The sequence below is a fragment of the Colletotrichum higginsianum genome, chromosome 5 (assembly GCF_001672515.1).
Source record: "Colletotrichum higginsianum IMI 349063 chromosome 5, whole genome shotgun sequence".
Classification (NCBI taxonomy): domain Eukaryota; kingdom Fungi; phylum Ascomycota; class Sordariomycetes; order Glomerellales; family Glomerellaceae; genus Colletotrichum; species Colletotrichum higginsianum.
Genome location: NC_030958.1, coordinates 800,162 through 814,654, shown reverse-complemented (window position 1 = coordinate 814,654; position 14,493 = coordinate 800,162). Strand labels below are relative to the sequence as shown.

The window sequence follows — 14,493 nt, the reverse complement described above, 5'->3', positions numbered from 1 at the left end:
GGCTTACCTGAAGGTGACGCGCGAGATGAGCACACACACACACACACACAGCCGTTCTCGACCGTTGGTAAGCCGGGAGGGGTTCCAGACGTCGGCGGTCGAAGCGCTCATGAGGGTTGTGTCGAATGCAGTGATCCGGGGCATACTTACGCATTCAGGGTCTACATTTGAAGATGCGCGGCCGCCGTACAGGCTTTCTTTGAATGCCTCTCGAAAGCGTCAGATCCAATCGGCGAATTTCCGGCCCTGACAAATGAGTCGCATCCCATGTCGGAGGTTGAGGCCTTGAAACGACGTTGGCCCATTCCACATTATGCTCCAGGGCCGCGAACCAAAGTTGCGAACGTCCTCGCTCTCCGTCCAGATCACCAGTAGGACAGAGCCAGAAGAATACTGGCCAGGGACCCTGGCCCGCGCTCAGCCGTTGACAAGTTCTTCGCCAACACATGGACGCTCTCATACTTCGCAAGTCTCTTTGATGTGAGTCCCGCCTTACGAACCTACGATGTGGTGATTTGGACGGTGAAGGTAGGTCTCATTCTTGGACTACCGAACTCACTCACATTCATCGAATCCAGAGAACACCAAGCTTCTTCAGGGGACGGAGCAAGTGAGAATGTAGGGAGATATCTTGCCATCCACCAGCCCATCTGCCGAACATCGATGGCAAACTCACTGACTCGAGCTCCCCACCCGATTTACAGACAACAGATCACACACCCGCCATCTACGAAACTTGAGATGAACTTTCACGCCGCACGACACCGAAGAACAAAGTTCTTTTGTTTTTCAGTGCACATACATGTACCTGTACACTACCACTACTACTACCTGTACTACTACCTCGGGATGCTCGTCTGAGCTGCCTTGGCGGGGGCTACATGGGTGCTCGAAGGGGGGGGGGGACCAACTCCACTCGGATCCCGACGTCAACTCTTCGGCGTCTTGACCCTCCCTGAGCCCGCCGCCTCGGAAACTTTTGTCTTGCCTGCTGCGATATGCCCGTCATGGCTTGTCCCCTGCTTTTCCGGGGTTCGGTGTGTCAATACACCATGGATTTGCGCGAGTAGCATTTAGGACTGACTGCCCGGACCGTGAGATGCTGACACGACGGGTCGTCAAATGCTTGGGATGTTATCAGATTGCCAGTTGACGACCTAGACACGAGCCCGATATATGGTATTCTGAAGACTCCAGCTCCTCCCTGGTATTGACACGCCATGGATGAGCTACTGCTGTCACCCATTTTTGTAGCCTAATGCTCGAGATGTTCACGGTATCGTCGAAGAAGGTGCCTTTGTGTTGATCTTGGTCGTGTCTATTGACTACATTATTTTCGCTGTACGAGCATGTGTTTAAATATCTACAGCCCCAAAGAAGAGAACGCATGCGGCTTGGGGTCACAGGTACCACTGTCGTGCCTCGAGCACGAGGTACTCAAGGTTCAAGATCAAAGGTCCATCTCCGACGGCTCATGGCCCAGCGCATCGGGACAAACTCGAGTCGGACTGACACACTGCTGGCGCCGGCAGTATGCCTCAAGCGCGCACCTCGCTCGACCCAGCTTGACTCGTTCCCCGAGCCAGCCAACGCCCTGAGCGCCTAGATGTGCCCGGCGAACGGCTCTTTGCCCCTTTTGCGACCAATGCCTACTTCGCGCATGCACGACTCGACTCGACTCGACCTCCGCAGCCGCGGCTGGTGTTGCGGCAGAATGTCTTTGCAAAAGACAGTGTCCAGGGCACCTATTTCGGGGGTCACTCGGCCGCCAGATCAGACGCTTGTTGTTCATCTGTAATCATCCCTCCGTTCTCAGGACGTACGGGACACGTCGGGGTTCTCCCGGGCGACTGGTGGGGCAGCGTACGTCGCTGTTCACAAGTCGTCAGTCCCGCGACTGACTAACAAGACATAGACCGACGGACGCGTCGACGCGGAGAATTTTACGTACGTTGGGAAGGGCCGTAGCCCTGCTGGTAGTATGGCGGCCCTTGCGACCCCGGCAGCGGCCGGTTGTTTGGGTGCTGATACTGGTACTGGTAGGCGTTGTACGGCGGGCGGTAACGGTGGTCCTGAAGGTATGGTGTGATTGTCTGGTCGACAAGCTCCGTCGTCTTGCTGAGCAGCTTGCGCGCCGTGGCGCTGCTGAAGAGCCGCGAGTCGGGCTTGGGGGGAAGGGGCTGGGCTTGGTAGTTTGGCCTTGTCGGTGGAGGGCCGTAGGACGAGGGTGAGGGCGCCGCGTGGCCGTACTGGCCCCCGGGGGTCGGCGGGGACGTCCGCGGCGGGAGGGGCGGGGCGTTCGGGTGGTATTGCTGAGGGCCGTTGACATAGAGCGGCTGAGGGACCGGGGGCGAGACATGCGGGTTGTAGGAGGGGTGCTGTGGTTGTGGGATCGCGGGGCCCTGGTGGTGATGGAGGTTGAGTTTGTCTGCGCCCACACAAGAAGGGGAATACGGGTATTTCGAGGGCGGGGGACTCATGGGTGGAGAGACGCCGGTTGCCGTTGGGGAGAGAGGCTGGGTCGGAGTCGGCGGTTGGTGGTGGAACTGAGCCGGTGCGGGTCGCGATGATGTGGTCGCCGGTTGGGCCTGGGTGACAGCCTGGGTGTACGAGGGCGGCGGCGAGGCGTACAGCCGGGCCGGGGAGTGTTGAGCCTGGGCGGTCTGGACGGTCTGAGGATCTCCTGCGTGGATGGTGCTTGAGATGGACGGCGCAGGGCTGTGGTGTGCCGAGGAGGAGGCGGCGGCGCCGGCCTGAGCCGGCTGCTGTGTCGCCTCGGGACGAGCGTATGTCGGTTGCTGCGGAAAGTAGGAGCCGACGGGCAGAGTCGGCGGTAGGCCGGCCTGGATGACAACAGGGCTCACGGGTAGTGGTTGGGTATATGCCTGCGGGGGTTGAGCGTGGTAGTGCTGCTGCTGCGGCTGTTGTTGCTGCGCCACCGCGGTCGCCGTTTGTATGGGCGTGAGGGGCGAAGGGGCGAATGTCGTGGGGGACGCCGGGTTGGAAGGGGATCCGGCGGCAGACCGGGGGTGGAGGGGCAGTGTGATCCGGGCTCCGGGGTGGGACTCGGGGGTCGGGATGCTCGGGCCATTGACGGGGTAGGGGAGCTGGGTTATGGGCGGGGCGGCGGGAACGGGAGACGCTGGGCCGGCGGGGGATTGCGGACGTACGATATGAAGGGGCGCCGGGGCCAGCTTCGCCGCGTCGGGGGACCCGCCCGCACCGGTCTCCTGCGACGCAACGTCCTGCGTGCCGCCGCTCTGGGGTCTGCTATCTGCTGGCGGCTTCTCGTCGGCGGGGCCGGTCTTGACGATCCGCAAGGGCTTCACCGAGAGCGCGTCCTCGGCCGGGGTGGCGGGGGTGGAGGACGGGGCGAGAGCGGAGGACGGGGCGACGCACTCAGAGAGATCGTTGCCGTCGTCGAGGAAGAAGCCCCAGGGGTTCGCCTGGGGGACGGCTGGCGGTTTCTGGCCGGCCTGTTGTTCTGTGCCGGATACGGGGGCCGCCGCATGCGGTTTGGGGGAGGGGTCCTGGGCCTTGGACGGCGGCGGTGCCTCGGCAGGCATCTCGAAGACGGCGGGACTGGGGCTGGATAGTTGGGCATGCGCGGCGGCGGTGGCGGTGGAGGGCGTTGATACTGATGCCGACGTTGGGTTCGGTTTCTGGCTCAGGGTTGTCGGAGGGGGTTCCGAAGCATCCAACTCGGCGAAGAATTGCTGCTGCTGGGGAGGAGGAGATACAACAGGCGGTGAGGGCTGCGGTGCACCTGGTGTTGTCGCCGCCGCCGCCGCCGCCGCCGCCGCTGGATGGGGTGAGGCATATTGCGGCTGCTGAGGAGGATAGTAGTACTGCTGCTGCTGCGGCGGTGGCTGCTGGTACGCTGGGTGAGGTTGTTGATATTGTTGATATTGTGGATGCTGCTGGTGCTGGTGCTGATACTGAGATTGTTGATACTGAGGTTCCGATTGCTGCGACGGATGGGCGTAGTACTGCTGCTGCGGCGGGTAAGGCGCATGCGCATAATGCGGCTGGGTCGGGGGTCCTTGGCCGGCGCCCATGGTTGTCTCTGCCTGCCTGCCTGTCTCTTCCCGGCCCTTGGTCTCCTTCTGTGCTCTCCTTCGCATCCTCTCTTTCTTCAACTTTCAATAGCCGCAACCTGTGCTGTCGTGGTGGGACGAGAGAATGAGGGCAGGCAAGGGGAGACACACCAAAACCAAACAAACAAAATAGGGATTTGGGGGGGGGGGAGGGAAAAGAAGTGGTGTCTCTCGGTGGCCGACGACCCGGGATGAGGGTGAAAGAAAAGAGAGAGAGAGAGAAAGAGAGAAACAAAATTAGCTTAGTTTGCCTCCGTCTCTCTCTCTCTCTCTCTCTCTCTCTCTCTCTCTCTGTGTGTGTGTGTCTCGCGCGCAAGCCTTCACAGCCGCAGCGCGCCTCTGCTCTTCTTGGCTTAGCCTCCCTCTCCCGGTGGGTGATGGTCCCCTTTGATGAGCGGTTCGGGTTCGGACTCCTTCAGCCACGGGGAACCGGGGGACTGGGAGCAGGGGCATGGGAGCTTGGGAGCATGGGGCAGTGGGTACTAAGGGTTCGATGGTGAATCAATCTACTTAGTGTAGGATCTGTGCAAGAGAGAGAGAGAGAGAGAGAGAGAGAGAGAGAGAGAGAGAGAGAGAGAGAGAGAGAGAGAGAGAGAGAGAGAGAGAGAGAGAGAGAGATCCTTGGCGCTGCCGGATGACCTCAACAGGGCTCATCTCCCTTGGACCAGGCCAGACACACCAGTGACGCCGTCTGCGTTCTGTCCACCTTCGTCCACTGGGCTGTGTTGGCCGCAGGACCGTTAATCCTGCTGCCTGTCCTCAGCCCACCCGACGTGTCTGCCCCCCCCCCCCCCCCCCCCCCCAATGTAGACTATGATGAGCGCGCACTTGTGGTGTGTCCTGGTTGGGGTTGGAGCGTAGTACGTGGCAACCAACAGCTGAAAGAAACCCTGGAAGTCTGAGGGGTTGAAAGGGGGGAGTGGCAGGCTCTCGGAGACAAACAAATGAAAAATGCCGTCACTGGCCGGGTCCCTGAATCGGTGAATCGGATCTGGTTGTACAGAGAGAGTATTGCCAACAAGACGAAGTAACCAAGGTACGTGGCCAAGGCGGTCCCTCTTCAGGTCACACAAGTACACAATAAGATGTTAAAAAAAAACAGTAGATAACACAGCATAAGTGCTATACCCAGCAAGACGAAGCAACGACTAGGTAATCTCGGCATGTCCTGTTTTCTCCCTCCCCAGCGGCATCTTCTCTAGTCGCCGCGGCCTTTCGAGTGACACAGACGCGTGGTTCGGCCAAGGCGCTAGCGGCGAGTGTTGTTTTTCTTTAAGCTTTTGAGCTGAATGCCCGATGGAGGATGGAGATGGAGGGGGGGGGGAACCCTTGACCACGGCGGTCCTGGCGTGTAACTGCGGTCAATAGCACAGCTTTTGATTCATACGAAGCTGGCCAGAGTCACTTTGAAAGAGAGAGAGGAGCATCGTAGGCATCTAGCAGTGCGGCCCTCTCTCAAAAGAGCATGGCTGACAACCCTAGAGACCGAGAATCAGAGGAGTCAACTGTAATTACAAAATCTATCTCGTGGTTGACGGGCTGCAACTGCAAAGTACATGCATGCATTGCTCGTCCGGCCAGGTCTTCCTCTCAGGATCATCACCGCGGATATCTAGCAAAAGCCAAAAGAATAGGAGTTCACTATCGAATCTATGTTCGAGTACATGCATAGCACGCGAAATCAGAAACATCGTTTTTCCCGGTATTCCTGTCCCCCCCCACCCCTTCCCCCCCGCCTCACTCACTTACTCACTGACTTACTCATTCCTCATTCAACCCTCTGCAGGCTCAGCGCAAACGGCTTCGGCAGCACGCTCTCGACCCGCCCGTCCTCGCCGTACGCGAACTCGAAGTGGTCCAGCGCCTTGTAGTCGTACGTCGTCCGGTCCATCGAGAGCCACGACACGCACGACGCGTTGGGGTAAAAGAGCAGGTCGTCCACCGCGTCCCGCTGCGCCGCCGTGAAGGTGTCAAACAGAGCCCGCCACGCCGTCCGGTTGCCGCCGCCCTCGCTCTCGAGTCCCGTCGGGTACAGCCTCGCCGTCCGCTCCCGGTCCGCCGGCAGCTCCGTCACGTTGACCCCCAGGAAGCTGTACCGGCTCAGGTTCGGGATCACCTCGAACCCCCTCATGCGCCAGTCCGACAGCAGCAGGCCCCAGCCGCCGTCGAGCGAGATGGTCAGGCTCGAGTTGGTCGCCTCGTCGGCGTACGTGCCCGCGATGCGGTCCCGCGCCTCGTCCCGCGCCGCCTCGTCCAGCGCCCGGATCAGCGGCGGCAGCAGGTCGCCCATCTTGAACATGTAGTACGAGTACAGCCCGCCGCTGACCTCGATCCCGGCCGCGAGCACCGACATGGTGATGCCGTACTCGGGCACGACGACCAGGAGCGCGTGGTGGGTGATGAGGTCGCCGCCCTTGGTGTACACCTCGACGAGCCGCCCGTCCGCCGTGAGGTTATCCGAAGCGATGCCCTCCCACGGCTTGCCGACGAAGCTGCCGGGCGCCGACGTGAAGGACGACGGCTTGAGCCACCGCCGCGTCTTGGCCGGGCTGAGCAGCTTATTCCGGAGGATCGCGTCGCCGAACCGCAGCATGTCGGCCGTCGTCGAGTACATGCCGCCGGACCTGCGTCGCTTTCGAGTCAGCTCATCCTGCAACGAAAGTCGTTTACGAAAGAAGACCGGAAAAAGGAAAAAAAACCCTTTGGGAGAAACGAGGAGGGACCACCCACGGGTCGAGGACGCCTAGCTGAAAGTCGTAGTACGTGTCGTTGGCCGGGATGAACAGCGTGCTCAGGTCCTCCGGTAGCTTCCCGTACGTCGTGTTGCCCATCCCCGCCGGGCCCAGGACGGACTCGGCCAGCACATCCTCGAGCGTCTTGTTTGTGGCCCCCTCGACGACGAGCCCCACGAGCGCCGTGCCGAGGTTCGAGTAGACGGGCGACTGGTAGGCCGGGTAGACGGGCGGCCGCCGGGTCTTAAGCGCGTCCAGAAGCTCTGCCAGGTATGTCAGTCGACTCGGGACGCTCTCCGTTTGGGATTCTGCCCATGATGAGGCCAACCTTCTCTTGTGCAAGCTGGCAGACCCAGGAAACCGCCGCACTTCGGCTTGTCCTCCTCGGCCACGGGGGGCAGTCCGATGGCCTCCCAGTCCCCGGGATACGCCGCGCCATCTGTCATCACTATCAAGCAAACACGTCAGCTCAAAATTTCATTTTCTCTCGAATCCCCCCTTCCTACCCCTCTTCTCGACGACTCAGGTACCGGGGAGCGTATGTCTTACTCTCGGCTGCAACACCGCCAATATGCACAGCCGCAGCTTCGACCGTGACGTCCTCCCAATCAACATAATCCAGCTCGCCCTTCGGCGCGTCCCTCAGCTCCGGGATGAACTTAGCCACCGAGTCCTCCCACCCGATGAGGTCCGAGTTCTGCAGCGCCGCCAGCACAGGGAATATCTTGGTCACGCTCGCGAGCCGGTACACCGTGTGCGTGTCCACGGCGTTGGCGCCTCGAGGGTCTCGCTCGGGCGGCGTGAAATGGAAGTCCACCAGCGGACCCTCCTCGACCGAGGACTTGACGCCGATGGACACGGCGGATCCGGTGAACGTCGCCGTCTCGGCCTCAAGCCCCGCAATGAAGGCGGACACGGCAGCCTGGACGGCGGGGTGCGTGCTCGGGTTCTTGGCCTTGGGGAGAACGGGACCGAGCGGCGGGCACTGGTACGGCGTCGCGGCCGTGAGGGCGGCGGCGGCGGCGGCGGCGGCGACGAGGGTGACGGAGGAACGCATGGCTTTTTTCTGATCTTTATCGTTTTGATTTGGGAACGTCGTCGAGACTCTGGGTGTTGGCTGTCGGTCTCTCGTGTCACCGAAGAGATACTGCTAGCTAGCATCATGCCATTCCGATTGTCGTCCCTGTCCAGAGCACATTGTCGACTATATACATGGTCTCTGCCCCCTTCTGCCTTACGGGAGCCACTCCGGTCCGGATGCTGTAGATCAAAGCCGACCTTCCCTACACAGCATGGTCGCGTCTGACATCTTGGCATCGCCGAAACGACCTGCCTGTCGCGTCCAACAACCCCTGATTAGCTGCGCCGGCCCTGGTAACGTCAGCCGAACCGCCACGGTAGCCGGGCGCGCAGGCGCGACGGTGGGCTTTCGGTGCGGCCGAGGAGGCTTCGCTTGCGAGGGGTTCTTGGGGTAGTGATGATGCCTGATGCTACGGCTGCCATAATTCATCCCGTCTCATCGTGGTCCATATTCGTGGGTGGTACTTGTATATACCCGTCCGAGACCAAGATACGGGTCTTGGCATGCAGAAGCTTGTCTTACCCAATCGCAGCTACTATCCCTGCCGACCACACAAGAGTGAGAGAGAGAGAGAGAGAGAGAGTCTTATCGTCATCATGGGATGTCAAGCAATGGATAGCAAACACATGATATCTGTGAGACAACAAGACCACATCAGCTCGTACGTACGTCCCAGGTCACTTACCCGTACTTTTCACAGCTGCATAAGCCCGGGCTTCCATCTCGCGCTTATACAAGATGCCTTAGCTGATTCATGATCCTAAAACAACACAAGAAGTTCTCAAAGGTGGGAATCGTTATATTCCTTGGTGTGAGAGAACGATGGCCCCCGCCGTTTCTGTAAGCAGGACCTTCGCTGAGTATATAAAGAAGACAAAACAAGAAGAGGAAAGAAGAAACAAAAGACATGAAAACATGGGACATCCTGGCCGTGGCCTAGGATCGACTTATAAACCCGATGTGTCCCGCCGCCTGCCGGTCGGTTGGTTCCCCTCCCTCCTCCTTTCCAACCCGCGTAAATAAAGATAACCTTCCGGTCATGACCCACGTTCGACCCAAAACGCCCTTGCGGTCCGCGCAGCTTTCTTCTCACGTATTCACGACCTCTTGCTTTCGTCAGTTGGGGAATTGTCCACCCGGAGGTGGGAGAATGGGAAAGAAATGGGCTGGAAACCCTCATCTGTCCAATCGTGGGGCACACACACACAGCGTCCCTCTCATCAGTCGTCACCGCCCCTTTGCCTAGCCCTATTTCTCCATATGCCCATCGTTGAGGAGCATCTCCAACACAACCTGCACGCCGTGCTGCTCGGGATGGCTCATCGAGATCTTGACCGTCCCCTTGGAGTCTTCTCCCGCGGGGGTCTGTCCGCTCAGCCAGCTCTGCGTGTTTGACGAGTTGCCGCCCGTGGGGCCTCTGACGCCAAAGTCGAGGCATTTCACGTCCCGGCCGGCGATAATCTGTCGGAGGCGCCCGTTCTCGGCGTTTCGCACCTCGACATAGTCTCCGTTGAAGAGGAGGAGATACTGGCCGTACATGGTGGCGCTCGTCGCCTTCTTTTGCTTGCCCGAGTATTCCATAATGAGGGTGCGGCTCACGTCGCCGTGTTTATCGACGTACACAGCGCAGTCTTCGTATGCTAGCAAGAACTCCTGGTCGTTCAGCTTGAACATGCCCAGCGGTCTCTGATCCCGAATTCGACCTGCGATGTTGGCGATGGCCGGCTGCTTCAGGTCAGGGATCGACATCGTCTGCTTCTTGTCGAGGGTCAGCAGTTCGAATCCCTTTGCGGTAGAAACCGCAATGTAGCTCTGGAAGAGATTGAGCGAGTAGCATTCTGTCGGGAGGTAGAACTCGTCGTAGTCGCGGAACGAATCGGTGCTGCCCCCCGGGCCCTTGCGGCCGCCAAAGATCCTAGGCCTCTTCTCGGTTGCCTTCTGGAAGACGGGTTCGAGGACCTTGAACGTGTTGTGCATGCCTTCTTTCCGCTTGAAAAAGACCAGCATACGCTCCTTCATGCGCGCCGTGGCAAAGAAAGCCACGTCCTTGGCCAGCCTCTGTGGCGCCCGTCGCGGGTTGTCGTGGGCTGGCGCGGGGAAGTTCGACACTGGTGCCACCACATCCAGCGGATAAGCGACGAGGGATCGGTCTGCAATAACGAGACACACAGAAAACTCTTCGAGGACGGCGATTTGCGTCACTCTCGTTGTTTGCACGCTCTGTATGATGTTAGCAATCATCTTCCTGCCGAATATCGTCGCAACACGACGCTTTTGCAGCTTACCTTCATCCAACCGCGAGGATTCGTGGCATCCGAGATGAACACGCCGTAGTCCGTTCCAATGGCGATGATGGACTTTCCGAATGCATTGAAGCCGCAAGCGCAGTTGACCTGTGCCCTGCAAACCGGAGCGGGCCCTCTACCAGGCCCGTAAACCTCCTCGATCTCACGGACTGCTCGGTCAAGAGGGGTGCCCCGGATGGGAACGCCTGGTTGTCTGCCAATAGCTGCCGCCGCATCATAAACGAACGCGCTGTCTGCAAGCACACGAAGGCGGAAGGGCTCGGCATTTTGCGAGTGCAGCGCCTTCGCATGCCTCGTCTTGGCTTCGATGATCTTCTCCACCCATTCCGCCCGGCTCTGGGCTGATGTGGCGTAAAGGATGTACGTCTCGTGGCCCAGATGCTTGATCTTGAAAGGATAGAGGATCTTACCCTCGGGATCGTTGGACATGGTCGGCGTGAGCCTGGCCGTCGTAGATGAGGCTATCGACGAGCTGGTCGCAACATGCTCCAAGCCGGGGCGATCAGTACCGTTGGTGGCGACCTTGTTCAGCCTAGTATCTGAACCGCCTCCCGTCCGAGCTAACGGAGCAGTTATGCCCTTCTGCTTCGAGATTGGGTCATCGTTCATGGTGTCAAGGAAGAGCAAAGGCATGGGGATGGGCTAGGAATTGCCAGTTAGCACAACGATCGGCCTCGGGGATTTCATAGCGGCTTACTTCTTTCGACACGTCAAACTTCTTCTCTCCTCGGACGTCTTTGGGAGTCACCACCTTTGCGAGGATGAAGTAGTGGTCAAACAGCAACGCATGCGTGTCCACCCATCTGACACCCTTGGAACCCATTCTCTGCAAATCACCCTGTTTAATGAGCTCCCGGCCAAGATGGTCAAGGTTGAGGACCGAGTGAAACCCTGGCCTAAGGACGAGCATGTTGTTGAGCTCCATCATCTCCACCTTCTTCTGCATCTCGGCGACCTTGGTGTCGCACTCCATTGTGACGTTGCGAATCTCTGCGATTGCTCTTGCCAAATTGGCCTTCTCTTCGTCGTCCCGCAGCGTCTTCTTCTCGACGGTCTCAAGCAGGAGCGAGTATCGCTGTAACCGCGTGATGGGTGTCTTGAGGAAATGCTGCCATCCCAGGCGCTCGGAGCGCTTGTGCCTCATGACTTGCTCGAGAAAGGTGCGGAAGAGGAGGTTGCGATCAGACTCCTTGCGCACCATGTACTCGGCGTAGGGGAACTGGGATGCATAGTCGATGTACACATCCTTGGCCTTTCGAATCCACTCGCGGAAGAGGTCGGAGAACCCCGTGATCCACGGTCCTTGTTCCTGTTGACGGTACTTCAACTGCGCCAAAAGGTTGTCCTTGTTGACGAGCTGAACAGCATCGGCCTTGCCAAACACAATCTGAAGGAACTTATCAATCTTGTTGGGTGGGATGATGGGAGGCTGGCTGTTCCGCAAATGGTCTCGATACAATACCCGTAGAACCTCGAGCTGGCTGATGAAGTATTCCTCACTGTTCACGATTTCATGCAACACGTGCTGACGCTCTATTTCCTTCTTCGGCTTTTCGGCAAGTTCGGCTTCTTGAATCTTGTAGTGCACGTTCCAGTCGGCCGGCTTGGCTTCTTCGAGAAGCATCTCGTCCAGGTTGGCCTTCTTCAGCGTCCTCATGCACTGGTGCGAGTAGCAGCGCCCCGACTGAGAGTCGTCCTCGTGGAGCTTTGGTGCATAGCAGCCAGAGCCCGTCAGTTGCGGCAAGACCCCAGACACAGTGCCATTGCCGAACTTGACCCATTCTTCCTCGGGAACGAGAACTCCGGCGTCCAACATGAGCTGCGACACGAGGCCACTGAGAAGCTCAGCGTCAGCAACGTTAATGGTGGGGACCTTGGCTGTGAACAGCTTGAGGAGTGCCTCCTCAACAGTCTTTTGTTTCAAATCTGGCTCTCCATCGGCCATCTCGCGAATCCAAGACGCGATTCCACTCAAAGCCCACGGCTCAGAGCACCTTCTGAGGTCACCAGACGTGAGTTTTGACGGAACAAACTTCCTCTTCCGGCCGCTGGGTAGCGTGATCATATCATACGTCATCGAAGATGGCGTCCCAGACTCGTAGCCGTCGTATGGCAGTCCATTTTGCGCCGCGAGCTGCTGTTGCTGGGTCTGGTATCTGGCCATCTTCCTCCGCTCTTCCGCCGCATCTGTTCGTGACCGGACCGGTGCCTGCACCTGCGGGGTGTGGCTGTGGCTCGATAGGGATATAGAACGCTCCGGAAAGGGTGAGTTGAGGCCCGTCGAGCCGCCGTAGTAGTCAGAGCCGCCGTCGTGAAGGGTTCGTGAGTCAGTGCTGAGTGAGTGGGCATGATGACTGCGGGTTGTGGGGTGGACAGAAAGCAAAGAGCTTGAATCGCTTTCCGGGCCGCCTGGGAGGGCTGGAAGCGGCCTGTTTGACAATCCAGGGTGGTAGAATATATCCGGGTAGTCTTCCTTATAGGGTGAATCGCTGCCACTCTGTTTCGAGTGGAGAGACGCCGGCTCATCGCCCTCATCAAAGCTCAGTCGGTGAGCGGATGGAGCCTGCAAGCCACCAGTACCACCGTAGTCGACCCCCGCATCCGTGAACGGGGATGCTCCGGCGTAGTCGTTGGGGTTCGGTAGTGGCCGGGATCCATCCTGGGTTGGCACCTCGTTGCCGTAGGCCAGGCTCCCGGCATAACCGCCAGCAAGTGCACCCAGATCCATGCCGCCGTAGTCGGTGTCGTCGCTCTGCTCCTCAGGCGGCGGCGGAAGGCGGTTCGAGGGGGCTGGGAGATCGTGCGGGATAAAGGGTGGCAAGCTGCTGAATCTCCTGTCGTCTAGTTCCGCCTGTTGCATAGCCAGAACTCCTGCAGTTCCTTCCGGGTCGTCATCGTCATCATCGTAATCGAAGGTGGGAATCGGAGCCCTGTTGACGTTGGACGCAGCCGATGAATGCGACATGTTCGTGTTGGCCAAGTCCGAGTTGTATCTCCGTAGGCCTTGCAGCTCGTCGTCGGAGAACTGTCCGCCGTTAATCGGAAGAGGACGGTGCCGGCCACCCAACTCAGCCTCGATGTCTTGTATAATGTTGTCTTGTAGCTGAGCTTGGTCCTCGTCTGTGGGAGTGATGGCGCTCGGGTCCCAGGTGTGTTCGTTCATCGGCCGGCTGGGCAAAGGGGCGTTTGTGGGATGGCGTTGCAGGCCTGGCGAGTGTTGCTGTTGAATCTGCGGTGAAGAGACCGGAGACGCCGCTGAGTCGGATCGCGGTGGTCTACTGTAAAAGGCCGATGGATCTGTGTAGCCTGGTCCGACGGGCATCGACGACTGGATCGGATACGGTGTCTGAAAGTCGTCCGACGGATACGGTGCTGCGGGACCGGTGCCGTTCGTTGGGTACGAGTTGTAACTGTTACTGTAGGATTGCGAGTAGGATGATTCGTAGGCCGATGCTGATGAAGGCGCCTGTACGGATTGGAACGTGGACTGGTACGAAGAAGCGGGCGACTGCCCAAACCCCGAGGAGGAATGGACGGCAGTCGGGGAACCGTAGCCTTGACTGTAGTTATTGTAGCCGGAATACGTCGGCTGCCGCTGAGGGGCTGCCGTGCTCGCGTAGGCCGCCGGGTTGTATGCCGCCGGGGTGTAGTTGGAGGGGGGAGGAGCCGTGTATGAGGTTGGCGAAGCGGCGGACCCATACCGGCTCGGGGGAGCTGGGTGGTATGGCAGAGACGTCGAGGCCGTCGACGGCGTCCGAGCAAAGGCTTGGGGATTGTAGCTGGAATGAGAAGACGTCGGGGGCGATGAAGCCTGGTACTGATGCTGGTAACCAGAGAGCGCATTGTTGGTTGAGCCATAGCTGTGGCGGCCGCCGGAATGGCTCGAGCTAGTCGGGCTCGTCAAGAAGAGCTCGTCCTCGCCTCTCGAGCCCGACGGCTGGTGACCCCGGGATTGCGCGCGGGTCTGGTCGAACATGGCAGCGTCGTCGCCGTTGTTGAAACTCGGGCGTCGGCCGAGGTAAGCAGACTGGTCTTGCGACTGTTCGGGTGTGGGGTATTGAACGGGAGGGGTATGGCCGTAGCGGCGCTGGCCGTCGCCTCGGAAAGACATGTTGATGATGGCTGATGATGGCAGCGATGACAGCGACGCCGAGACGAGTCCGTCAGGTCGGCCTCTCGGAAAGGCTACTATGTCGACCTAAGCGGAATGCCGGCGGTGGTCGATCGCATGTGTTCGTTGCGAGCTTGATCGAAGCAGTGCTCGCCGGGCCGTGCGG

The 14,493-nt window shown here is 59.4% G+C and overlaps 3 protein-coding genes across 3 annotated transcripts; all 3 read right to left on the bottom strand.

Moving 5' to 3' along the window:
• Nucleotides 1-1,812: 1,812 nt before the first annotated feature.
• Nucleotides 1,813-4,058, bottom strand: CH63R_07190 (uncharacterized protein; the record flags this gene model as incomplete). Its single annotated transcript, XM_018302165.1, has 2 exons — nt 1,813-1,871; nt 1,952-4,058. 2 exons carry the CDS (start codon nt 4,056-4,058, stop codon nt 1,813-1,815), a joined length of 2,166 nt encoding a protein of 721 aa, XP_018156943.1.
• A 1,807-nt stretch (nt 4,059-5,865) lies between these two features.
• On the bottom strand, nt 5,866-7,886 carry CH63R_07189 (beta-lactamase; the record flags this gene model as incomplete). Its single annotated transcript, XM_018302164.1, has 4 exons — nt 5,866-6,721; nt 6,828-7,092; nt 7,158-7,277; nt 7,379-7,886. The coding sequence occupies 4 exons, from the start codon at nt 7,884-7,886 to the stop codon at nt 5,866-5,868; spliced, it is 1,749 nt and encodes a 582-aa protein (XP_018156942.1).
• A 1,272-nt stretch (nt 7,887-9,158) lies between these two features.
• On the bottom strand, nt 9,159-14,327 carry CH63R_07188 (CNH domain-containing protein; the record flags this gene model as incomplete). The annotated part of the gene is made up of 3 exons (XM_018302163.1): nt 9,159-10,130; nt 10,196-10,858; nt 10,914-14,327. The coding sequence occupies 3 exons, from the start codon at nt 14,325-14,327 to the stop codon at nt 9,159-9,161; spliced, it is 5,049 nt and encodes a 1,682-aa protein (XP_018156941.1).
• Between the last annotated feature and the right edge of the window lie 166 nt (nt 14,328-14,493).